Source organism: Musca autumnalis, unplaced genomic scaffold, assembly GCF_047663935.1.
Source record: "Musca autumnalis isolate F117 unplaced genomic scaffold, ASM4766393v1 scaffold_1, whole genome shotgun sequence".
NCBI lineage: Eukaryota > Metazoa > Arthropoda > Insecta > Diptera > Muscidae > Musca > Musca autumnalis.
The window spans coordinates 40,582,262-40,595,690 of record NW_027411644.1 but is presented as its reverse complement, the minus strand read 5'-3'; the positions used below and the strand labels follow the sequence as shown (position 1 = coordinate 40,595,690).

The 13,429-nt window shown below is 35.6% G+C and overlaps 1 protein-coding gene across 1 annotated transcript; it reads left to right on the top strand.

The window, feature by feature from the left end:
- Nucleotides 1-2,756: 2,756 nt before the first annotated feature.
- On the top strand, nt 2,757-5,003 carry LOC141402305 (uncharacterized). The gene has a single exon (XM_073983689.1). It carries the CDS (start codon nt 2,757-2,759, stop codon nt 5,001-5,003), a length of 2,247 nt encoding a protein of 748 aa, XP_073839790.1.
- The last annotated feature ends 8,426 nt before the right edge of the window (nt 5,004-13,429 follow it).

Genomic DNA, 13,429 nt, shown 5'->3' with positions numbered 1-13,429 from the left:
AGACGAAGTAGAAATCACAACTTTGGTCGACGTACGAATAGTGCGAGATTAACAGCTGCCGTAAGATCTGCACTAAGCGATGAAGAACGTTCGCAACAAATTCAAGCTGCACAAGAACGAATGGCACGATCGCGTTCTCGATTAAATGAAGAACAGCTACAAGTACGGAATATCGAAGATCGAGAAAGAATGAGACGTAATCGGTCAGGTGGACGATCATATCTGGACAATTTGTCGCAACGAGTACGTAGACAATCGCGTGTTAGATTAGAATTGAATCGTGCGGCATTCAATTATGATAGCACGATTGATTATAGCTCGCTTCCGGATGTTGCGATTGGAACAATGAACAACTTTTGTGTACATTGCAATGCAGTTAAATTCAAAACGGAAGCGCCAGGTTTATGTTGTGCAAATGGTAAAGTTAAATTACCTGCCTTAAATCAACCACCAGAACCATTACGAACGTTAATTTCGGGTACAACACCAGAATCGAAACATTTTCTTAAGAATATTCAGTCATACAATTCCAGCTTCCAAATGACTTCTTTCGGCGCAACAAATATAATTAGTGAGGGCAATTTCATGCCAACATTTAAGGTAATTAATTAGTTCTGAGAAATGTGCAATTATTGTGATTCTCATTCTGATTATTATTCTTGAATGCAGATTCAAGGTCAGGTTTATCATCAAGTGGGGTCATTGTTGCCATTTGCTGATGCCAATTATCAATTTTTGCAAATATATTTTATTGGAAATCAAGCCGAAGAACTAAATCAACGATGCTCTATCTTTCCAAATGTTAGAAGACAGATAGTTTCAGAACTGCAAGATCTATTTCATCAACACAATGAATTAGTTAGATTGTTTAAAACGGCATTGAATAGAATACCATCTGATGATCACAGAATTGTTATTAGAGCTGATAAAACACCGGTTGGGCAACATGAACGAAGATTCAATGCACCGACTATCGACGATGTGGCAATTGTAATTGTTGGAGAACAGTTTCACCAAAGAGATATTGTTATTCATCGCAGAAATGATCAACTTCAACGCGTTTCTGAGCTTCACCGCTGTTACGATGCTTTGCAATATCCAATTTTGTTTTGGGAAGGTGAAGACGGTTATAATATCAATGTCAGAATGCACGATCCTTTAACTGGTAATAACTGAAAATATAACGTTACAAATAACAACTGAAACATCATAAAGTTCGGCCGGGCCGATCATTTATACACTACACCATCGGGCGGTACCGTTATGAAAGTATATACTAAAACGTGGACCTTTGCCAATATCTAATAGTTATAATGGAGACTGAATGACTAATGTGTGTGACATCAAATATCGAACATCGGGATGTACAGTTCTATGGGGAGTATATTAAAACGTGCACCTAGATCAACAAATTACTGGGGAAAAACCCAATCGAAGACTAACACCAAATTCAGCCATTTTGATAGTATAATGAGACAAAAAAAAAACAAAGATATCGAGTTACCGCTTATGGGGTGCTATTGAATCGTATATCCATGTCTAACACTTTTAGTGGAGAAATTTGCCAAATGTGGAAATTACTACCAATTCGGTTGTCAAATGAGACTAATACCTTCAAAATTCCGTAAAGTGACGCGTCGCTTTATATGTGGATATACCAAAACGTGGATCTATATAAGAAATTTTAGTAGAAATGATTTTTAGCCTATGGAATCACTAAATAACAAAGTACAACCTATTCGGTGTGCAAATGGGGCCAATACCTTCAAAATGCCTTAAAACGTCGACGCGTCACTTCGTATAGGGACTATGCCAAAACGTAGACCAACATAGGGAAAGTTTTTTCGCGCCTACAAATTCCTACAAAATTTTATTGACCTTCTTCAATCTGTTCGGAAGCTAAAGTCATTTTCAAAGGTAGAATTGGCTATATCGATGTTGAATTGCACGCTGATCAGTAGTGCGATTCTCTAACTCATTTTTTGAGTTGAAATATTTCGGTAATGTTATCGCTAAGTTCCACCGATAGAAAGAGTGCTGTCAACTTATATTTGAAGTTTTCATGCATAATTTTGCGTTTTAATTTTACCGACAATTGTCGGTAACTCAAAAAATGAGTTAGAGAATCGCACTACAGGAATATATATACTTTGCGGGATTTAAAATGATTATTTTGAGGAGTTGCAGGAGGAATGACAATCTTTATATACCGTCCATAATATGGTGGAGGGAATACAAATAAAATTTTAATGGTTCTTTAAAATTAAATTTCAGGATTGGAAACAAACAAAAAGGTCAGTGCAATGAACTATTATGCATACAGATTAATGATACGTAGGAATGAGAATAATCACATTTTGAAATGTCAGAGATTGTTTCATCAATATGTAGTTGACATGTTTGCCAAAATTGAATCTGAGCGCTTAAACTATATTCGATTTAATCAAGCAAAATTACGTGTGGAGGAGTATATACATTTGCGTGACGCTGTGAACAATGATGCTAATATTAACCCAAATGACATTGGTTCGGTAACAATTTTGCCGTCTTCATATACAGGTAGCCCACGACATATGCATGAGTATGCACAGGACGCAATGACTTATGTTAGAAACTACGGTCGTCCGGATTTGTTTATAACGTTCACCTGCAATCCACAGTGGACCGAAATTAAAGAACATTTATTGCCAGGTCAAACACCTATAGATCGGCACGATATAACGGCACGCGTATTCAAACAGAAGCTAAAAGTTTTAATGGATATGATTGTGAAACATAAGGTGTTTGGTGAAGTACGATGCTGGATGTATTCAGTAGAATGGCAGAAAAGAGGTCTTCCACATGCTCACATCTTAATTTGGAACGTGAATAAAATAAGACAGGATGAAATTGATGCCATAATATCCGCCGAAATTCCTGATCAAGCTACCGATCCAGAATTATTTGAAGTTGTCACCAAAAATATGATACACGGTCCGTGTGGACAACTAAATATCAATTCGCCATGTATGGTTGACGGAAAATGTTCTAAACGTTATCCAAGAGATTTGATTGCTGAAACTATTACCGGCAATGATGGTTATCCGTTATATAGGCGACGATCTACTGATGATAATGGCAAATCGACAACTGTGCATATTCAAAATCAGGAAGTTGAAGTTGACAATCGATGGATCGTTCCTTATTCCCCGCTGTTATCGAAGACATTCAAAGCTCATATCAACGTTGAATTTTGCAATTCAGTAAAATCCATTAAATATATTTGTAAATACATGAACAAAGGAAGCGATATGGCTGTTTTTGGTGTAGCTGACCCCAATCAAAATGATGAAATAACTCAATTTCAATTAGGACGATTCGTTAGCACTAACGAAGCTGTGTGGCGGATTTTTTCATTCGCAATCCATGATAAACACCCCACTGTTGTTCAATTAGCGGTACATCTTGAAAATGGTCAACGTGTGTACTTTACAAATCAAACTGCATTGCAAAGAGCAGCATCACCACCACCTACAACATTGACCGCTTTTTTTAATTTATGCGAAAGTGACACCTTTGCAAGAGGATTGTTGTATTATGAAGTTCCAAAATACTACACGTGGAATAAATCACTAAAAGTTTTTCAAAGGCGTAAACAAGAAACACCAGTTGAAGGTCATACAAATCTGTTTTCAACAGATGCATTAGGACGGCTATATACAGTTCATCCCAATCATAATGAATGTTTCTATTTACGATTACTATTGATCAATGTTCGTGGACCAACATCATTTGATAATTTAAAGACAATTCATGGACTTATGTGTGCAACATTTCGCGAAGCATGCCAACAATTGCATTTACTTGAGGACACTCATTGGGATGCTACACTTGCCGAATCATCCATTATTGCTCCACCTCATCAAATTAGGACATTATTTTCTATAATAATAGCAACATGTAGTCCATCAAATCCTCTTGAATTATGGAGAAATTATGCAGACTTTATGTGTGAGGATATTTTGAATCGAATGCGTAGATCCACTTTCAATCCGAATTATCCAATGTCATCAGAAATCCACAATGAAGCATTGATAATGATTGAAGACATTTGTCTTGCAATTGCAAATAAAGCATTATCACAATTGGGTATGGTATCGCCAAACCGCCCAATGCACAATCTGTTAAACCGAGATTTGCAACGTGAACATAATTTTGACTTTAATGAGTTAGGTGCATTTGTTGAATCAAATTTGCCGAAGTTAAATGCACAGCAAAGAAACATTTACAACACACTGATGCAAACAGTTACAAATAATAACGGTGGATTTTATTTTTTAGATGCACCTGGTGGAACAGGGAAAACATTCCTCATTTCAATAATTTTGGCAACAATCCGTTCACAAAATAAGATAGCATTGGCTCTTGCATCATCTGGAATAGCTGCCACATTGTTAGATGGTGGTAGAACAGCACATTCCGCACTTAAGCTGCCTTTGGATATGAAATTCAATGAGAATCCCACATGTAATATCAGTAAGTCATCTGGAATGGCAAAAGTTTTGCAACAGTGTGCTATTGTCGTGTGGGATGAATGTCCAATGGCACATAAAAAATCATTGGAAGCTTTTGACAGAACCATGAAAGATCTAAGAACGAATGGACAATTATTCGGTGGAGCCTTGGTATTGTTGGCAGGGGATTTTAGACAAACTTTACCTGTCATTCCCCGATCGACTGCTGCTGACGAATTGAACGCGTCTTTAAAATCTTCAATTTTGTGGAAATATGTAAAGAAATTAACGCTAACAACAAATGTACGTGTTCAATTACAAAACGACGTATCGGCTGCTGAATTTTCTGAGCAGTTGCCAAAAATTGGAGATGGAAAAATGCCGATAGATAATGAAACAGGGCTAATCACGCTACCAACTGATTTTTGTCGCATCATTCAATCAAAACAAGAGCTAATTGAAAGAGTTTTTCCAGATATTGCACAACAACACAAAAATCAAGTTGGTTGAGTGAACGAGCAATATAAGCGGCAAAAAATAAAGATGTCAGTGAAATTAATGAGGCTGTTTTAAAGGAGATACCAGGCCAATTATTCACATTTAAATCAGTGGACACCGTTATGAATGAAGATGAGGTGGTCAATTATCCCACAGAATTTTTAAATTCACTTGATCTACCAGGACTTCCACCACACAATCTACAATTGAAAGTTGGAGCACCTATTATTATGTTGCGGAATCTGAATCAACCAAAATTGTGTAATGGTACAAGACTTGTGGTAAAGAAATTAATGACCAATGTTATTGAAGCCACTATTTTGAACGGAAAATTTAAAGGTGAAGACGTCTTAATTCCACGTATTCCAATAATACCAACAGACATGCCTTTTGAATTTAAACGTTTGCAGTTCCCAATTCGACTTGCTTTTGCTATGACAATCAACAAATCACAAGGACAATCATTGCAAGCGTGTGGTTTAAATTTAGAGAATTATTGTTTTTCACATGGACAATTGTATGTAGCCTGTTCACGTGTAGGGAAACCTTCAGATTTGTTTGTGTACGCACCTAATGGTAAAACCAAAAATGTTGTTTACCAAAGAGCTTTACAATAAATTAATTTAAAAGAAAAATTTGGTGTTTTTGTAGTTATTCGATTAATTTGATCGATTGATTCGTTCGCATACATTTCGATTTCTTCAGCATCTGCATATTGGTATCCGTTCACGTGGTTGTACATGTTTCTATGGTACCCGATATGGTTTACAAATTCAGATTTAACGTCTAGCGAAGCAGACGGGGTCCGCTAGTAAAATATATATTTAAAAGTCCGAATATATATTTAAAAACAGGTTTTAAAATATTAAATCCGCATTTGGAAATATGTTGAAAAAAAATTTTTTAAATATCCACATTTAACAAGTAAAAAGTATCAGTCGGCTTTGTCGACAGAGATATACCCTCAGCCTGTGTGGATTGAAATATTTTTTTCCCAAAAAAAAAAAACGTATGTATTTAGTTGGGTTTTAAAATGTAGGCCGTAGGCACCGAAAAAAGTTGGATAGGATAAAAGCTCAAAAATTTGCGGGGATATCAATAGATACGGCTTTTTTATCACACTAGTCTACGAAAAACATAATATAGCTATATTCGGTTCGAGCCATCCATAGGGGTTTTTTACAACTTTCGGGCTGTTTTCTGAAGAAGTATGGGCCAAATTTGGACCAAATCTGTTCGTCCGTTCGAGAGTTATCGTGCGCTCAAGCCAGACAGACGGACAGACATTGCTAAACCGACTCCAAATTGTCTGAAATACATTTCGTCCAAACTTACTAGACCCCATTATTTCTATGAGTGTATATGGGCAATATTTTTGAAAATTCAACATAGTTGAAGCCAAGGTTTAGCCTTTAATAACTCGCGAAATGTGGTTGAATATTACACTATGCAACACTGAAAATGCAAACAACTTCTAGTATGCATTTTTTTGAAAGAACATATTTAGACTACAACAAGTAAGAACGGCGTTAAGTTCGGCCGGGCCGAACTTGTTATACCCTCCACCACAAGTTGTATTGAAGTAAAATGGAATAATTAGTTTCCTTTCGTGTATAAAAAAGACTTAACACTAAATTTCAGCAATTTCGGGCTATTTCAAAACGTCGATCTATACCAACAAAGTTTTGACGGAAAGTTTTTAGTCTCAAAGAAGACTAAATACCAAATTTCCTATATTTCGGTAAGAGAGTGTGGCAAAAACTTAAAAATATCGAAAATCAAGAAGTACGCTTCTATGGGGATATAGGAAGACGTGGACCTATACTGATAATACTATTCTGGAATATTTTATAAATCTTGGAAGACGAAATAACGAATTTCAGACATTTCGGTTGGATATTGACGTCACAATCTTCCGTATTACGAAAATCGGGAGGTACCGTTCTATGGGGGCTATATCAAAACGTGGACGTATACCGACGAATTTTAGTCAGAAATGGGGCAATATGAAAGCGTGGATCTGTACAGACATATTTCTGGCGAACTGTTTTATATCACATTGAAGACTAAATACCAAATTTCAGCCATTTTGGTGGAATATTGGAGACACAACCTTCAAAATACGAAATATCGGGAGGTGCCTTTTCGTGGGGGCTATATGAAGGCGTGGACCTATACCGACAAATTTAAAGGGGAAGTTTGAGTACCCCAACGAAGTCTAAATACCTAATTTCAGCCATTTCGGTGGAATATTGAGGCCACAACGTTCAAAATACCGAAAATCGGGAGGTACCGTTCTATGGGGGCTATATGAAGGCATGGACCGAAACCGAAAAAGTTCTGGGGGAAAGTTTTATACCACCAACGTAGACTAAGTACCAAATTTCAGCCATTTCGGTGTGATAATGAATCTAAAACCTTCAAAATACCGAACATCGGGAGGTACCGTTCTATGGGGGCTATATGAAGGTGTGGACCGATACCGACAAAATTCTAGGGGAAAGTTTTATACCCCTAAAGAAGACTACGTACCAAATTTCAGCCATTTTGGTAGGATAATGAAGCTAAAACCTTAAAAATACCGAAAATCGGGAGGTACCGTTCTATGGGGGCTATATGAATGTGTGGACCGATACCGACAAAATTCTAGGGGAAAGTTTTATACCCCTAAAGAAGACTACGTACCAAATTTCAGCCATTTTGGTAGGATAATGAAGCTAAAACCCTAAAAATACCGAAAATCGGGAGGTACCGTTCTATGAGGACAATATGAAGGTGTGAACCGATACTGACAAAATTTTAGGGGAAAGTATAATACCCCTAAAGAAGACAACGTACCAAAATTCAGCCATTTTGGTAGGATAATGAAGCTAAAACCTTAAAAATACCGAAAATCGGGAGGTACCGTTCTATGGGGGCTACATGAAGGTGTGGACCGATACCGACAACATTCTGGGGGAAAGTTTTGTACCCCTAAAGAAGATAACGTACCAAATTTCAGCCATTTTGGTAGGATAATGAAGCTAAAACCTTAAAAATACTGAAAATCGGGAGGTACCGTTCTATGGGGGCTATATCAAAACTTGGACCGATATATCCCATTTTCAATACCAACCATCCTGCAAGTAATAAAAACTTCTGTACCAAATTTTGACTCTCTATCTTTAAAATTGCGAGCTGTATCTTGATTTCAACAGACAGACAGACGGACGGACTGACGGACGGACAGACGGACATGGTCAAATCGACATAGAATTTTATGCTGATCAATAATATATATACTTCATAGGGTCTCCGACGAATATTTCGATGTGTTACAAACGGAATGACAAATTTAATTATACCCTCCATATAGTGGAGGGTATAAAAACCCTAGTAGGGTTTTGTCCTGTCAGATCCAGTTCGGATTTTATGGCCTCATCTAAACCGGGCTAAATCTACACTTTTTTGCATTTATCAGGCCATTGCTTCAGAAACGAATAGAAATTTGGCCTTGCTGTCTTTAGCAATATTGTAGCCGAAAACTAGTAGAACTTACCTTTTGAAAAAATCACATAAGAAAAACTCCATCTCCAACTTCATCTAGGGCATCAAAATCTATAAAATATAGAAAATTGTACATAATTACTGAAATTCTGGTCAGTATCGGCTAAACTATTGGGAGTGGAACCAAGTAACCTTTAGCAAAAGTATTCCAAATAAAGTTCTCAACAATTCTTTAGAACATTCTGAAACTCTAAAATGCTTGCTTCATGTTGTTTCAGAGGTATTTTGCATCATATCTTTTACAACACGTGTTTCAAACACAGTTCGCACCAACATTTTATTCTCGCATTTCGGATTTCACTACATTATTGATATTTTTATTAAATCGTAGTTGAAAAATGTACTGAAAACAACGGCATAGAGGCATTTTACAACAATGACATGCTCTGAAGAGTTGTGTATTACATTCCAGGGAACATTTTTCCATAAGAAAATATTCAGAAAAAATTAACGGTTTTGGAGATACGGTGCGAGAAGTATAAAAATTGTGGAATTTTTGCATATATTTTGAAATTTGAGGCAATAAATGTAGTTTTTTCGAGTTCATTATTTCTCCAAATAGTTTATTCTTGTCCTTATCTACAAATTTGCTTCAGAGGTCAGAAGAAGATTCGCATTGGTTTCAGAGATATAGCCCCGAATTTCTTTAAAAACTCAATATTTAACCATGTTTAGATGGGGCCATAAAATCCGAGCTGGATCTGACACAACAAACCCCAACTAGGGTTTCTTGTCGTTTGGGTCTGTACTTTCAAAAAATCCTCAGTTCGAATTGTTTGCACAAGATCACCTTAAAAGTGTTGCACAGTGTTTTACAAATTAAATGCTTTCGGATAAAATGAAATGTTTTTAGACTTGGCAAAAAATATTGGCCTTAAAAGTTAATTTGCGTGGAAGCTGTGGCTACATTTATGTTAAATAATGGGTAAAAATGCGTTGAAGCCAACGTGTCTTTTTTTGTTTTCTCTCGATTTGTGATAAAACCACACTTTTCACGATTTTCCCGTCAAAGTAAAAGTAGAAGGCAACTAAATAAGGATCATCTCACTAGTGCATAACATTTTAAAATTTGATCTGCGTCTACCATTAAATGATGCTGACATTTCGAAGCCAGATTTGTTGTTTTTTGAAATTTTCTTCTAATTTCGTTCCGCAAACAGGTTTGTCAAAAAATCATATATAGGATTGTAGAACTCGCGATTCTGAGTTATTTGATATATGTGTCGTGAATGTAGCCTACAGCTTCACAGAAATCTGCATCCAAATACGAAAATTTTGTGCGAACATTTTTCTGAAAATCATATTTTTCGGGCCTAATTTTTACAATTGTCATTCGATTTACTCGTACTTGATTGCAAATTTTAGATTTTTATGTTGCGGATCTAGTAAATCTTTACTCGTGAAATTGCAACTACTAAAACGCGAGATACGAGAAATTCCAAGGTAGAAAATCACCTAAAATTGTTTTCGAAAATATCGCGCATTTTATCGCGTATTCTGGGTGCCGTTTCCACTGCAATGAAAAAACTAGTGCAGCATCTTCATTTTTGTGGAAACGTAGATTTAAAAACTTCACTGATAAGGGAGCTACATTAATTTTATCCCAAAAAATAGTGTGTGATGCTACATCCACGGTTCCTTATTGATCGCCTTGAAATAGATATATATCGATGTAGACATTCGTGGTGACACTGAAAACGGATGCGGAACAAAATTTATTGTACTTTGCGCAGATTAGAGATGTTTAATAGGTTTTTAATGCTTAGATGCATCCGATGCTACATCTAAGCGTCCAAGTTATATTTCGCAAAATTAATACAATTTAACCCTCCGTTGGACACCTGAGTCTAGCCAGGCCTTTTTCATTTTATTTTGCATTTTAAACTGGGTTAAAATAAAGCTATGGACCTGAGATTTCAGGTAGCTTCATGAAATTTTCTTATCTTTCCAACGAAAGAAACATGAAGTCAAAAGGATCACCAGAAAAGGAGCTACAAGGATTTTTTGACATACATATCACATTCGTAACACATGAGTCTGGCCAGACCCCACCTATTTTTTATTGAAAAATTTCCAAAATTTTCTTAAAATTGTTTTTTTTTCTAAATTATTTGACAGAATGAATACCATTTTATGAAATTTGTCGCATTTCACCCTACCATGTCTTCAAAATTGCACGTAAAAAGGTCGCAAAAGTAGGAGATGGGTTTGAAATCAGTGTACGTACCACAACCTAAAAAATCCCTTGGAAATAGGGTTACACATTTATTTTAGAGAATTTTACATGTAACTGGACAAATAAAACCCATTACAAAGCCTTTATGCTCTTTTTGTGGAGTGGAATGGTTCAAATATAGGATTCTCCATATGAATTAGAAGAAAATCCATAGGACATATGCCCTCATTTGCCTATTGATATTATCGTTATTGCACTGCAATAAGCTGTAAAGTTATAAAATAGACCCTATTCATTCAGAGTAATACCCCAAAATAAAATATAGTGCATTGATGTTATATATAAATAGGATTTTCGAGCATAGAGACAAGAAAAGTAAGAATTTTTACTCCATAGGCATATGTCCGTTTTTACTACCTTGATAAAATTAATTAAATTTAGTGTTTTTCGGTATGTTTTTTGACAAATAACGATTTTATATGTAAGATTAGGATCCTTAAAACATATTCTACAACTTTTTATACGAAAATATTAATTAAGTTTACTAAAAAATTTATATTTATTACATGGGTCTGTCCAGACTCATGTGTTACGAATGTGACAAACAATATCGGTGTCCAACGAAGGGTTAAAAGATATGGTCTTGCTGTACATGAAAATCACATGCGGACAAAGCGATTTTGATAATTACGCGATTTATACATATTTTAATAATGCATATAAGTTAAAGCGGTTTATTTGAACTCTATTTCCGTTTAAGAAGTCTAATGATTTATTTCATCAACCCGATAACTTTCCTCAATGGGAAACCTTCTATGTGAATGTAGATAAAGCAAAATCCGCCCATTTTCTTGGGAGTTTCAAGAAAAATAAAAGAAGTACTTCTATTGAATTTTTCCAATATTTTCAACTCTAGAATGCATGTGAAAACTATTATTCCAAACCAAAATTTGTTTTTTGTAACACAAATATGTGATTATTTTGGCTATATTGTCCTAACTACTATCCCGATGATTATAAGTTTGGTCTCATTTGATTCCCCGAGAAGTCTTTATTTAAAACTGTTATTTTTTGTAATTTTTGACGGGTAAATGGACCTATATGTTCAAAAAAATCGGATTACATTTAAGATTTTGCCAATTTTTTGTAAATTCCGCGAATGCTGAGTAACATTTTACTAGTATTATGCAATGTAATTAATGACGTCACTTCGTTATAACTTTTTAGTGACACCCCATCCACCCCATCAAAAAATATCCTTTTTTGGAAAGGATATTGAATATAATTTTTTAAGAATCCACAACTGAAAAAATTTGGTAAAATCTGGTTTGGAAAATATTAAAACGTTTTTATTTTTTTATTCGAGTCTTGAAGAAATGGTAAACAAATGTTTTTAATTTTAAATGTTATTTAGATATACACCAAAAAAAAAAAAAAAAAAAAAACAAGTAAGAACGGCGTTAAGTTCGGCCGGGCCGAACTTGTTATACCCTCCACCACAAGTTGTATTGACGTAAAATGGAATAATAAGTTTCCTTTCGTGTATGAAGAAGACTTAATAATAAATTTCAGCAATTTCGGTAAAACAATGTGAAGCACCGTTCTATCGGGGGTATTTCAAAACGTCGATCTATACCGACAAATTTCTGACGGAAAGTTTTTAGACTCAAAGAAGACTAAATACCAAATTTCCTATATTTCGGTAAGAGAATGTGCCCAGAACTTAAAAAATACCGAAAATCGAGAAGTACGCTTCTATGGGGATGTAGGAAGACGTGGACCCATACTGATAATACTCTTCTGGAATATTTTATAACTCTTGGAAGAATCAATAACGAATTTCAGCCATTTTGGTGGGATATTGACGTCACAATCTTTAGTATTACGAAAATCGGGAGGTACCGTTCTAAGGGTGCTTTATCGAAACGTGGAGATATATCGACGAATTTTAGTCGGAAATGGGGCAATATGAAAGCGTGGACCTGTACAGACAAATTTCTGGCGAACAGTTTTATATCACATTGAAGACTAAATACTAAATTTCAGCCATTTCGGTGTGATAATGAAGCTAAAACCTTCAAAATACCGAAAATCGGGAGGTACCGTTCTATGGGGGCTATATGAAGGCATGGGCCGATACCGACAAAGTTCTGTGGGAAAGTTTTATACCACCAACGTAGACTAAGTACCAAATTTCAGCCATTTTGGTAGGATAATGAAGCTAAAACCTTAAAAATACCGAAAATCGGGAGGTACCGTTCTATGGGGGCTATATCAAAACGTGGACCGATATATCCAATTTTCAATACCAACCATCCTGCAAGTAATAACAACTTCTGTACCAAATATTGACTCTCTATCTTTAAAATTGCGAGCTGTATCTTGATTTCAACAAACAGACAGACGGACGGACGTTCAGACGGACATGGTTAAAACGACATAGAGTTTTATGCTGATCAATAATATATATACTTTATAGGGTCTCCGACGAATATTTCGATGTGTTACAAACGGAATGACAAATTTAATTATACCCTCCATGGTGGAGGGTATAAAAAAATCTTAAACTCCACTTCTTAAAAAATTTAGAAAATATTATTTTTTTAAGATCCACCTTTGAAAATATTTATTGTTTAATTTTTTAGTGGAGAAAATTGTATCATTCACAGGGAAGACTACAGTTTTGATCCTCGCCACATGATCGCATCCCTTTCCA

Bases quoted from the DNA above. Each gene is read 5' to 3' on its own strand.
- LOC141402305 (XM_073983689.1), top strand. From the start codon at position 2,757: ATGGATATGATTGTGAAACATAAGGTGTTTGGTGAAGTACGATGCTGG.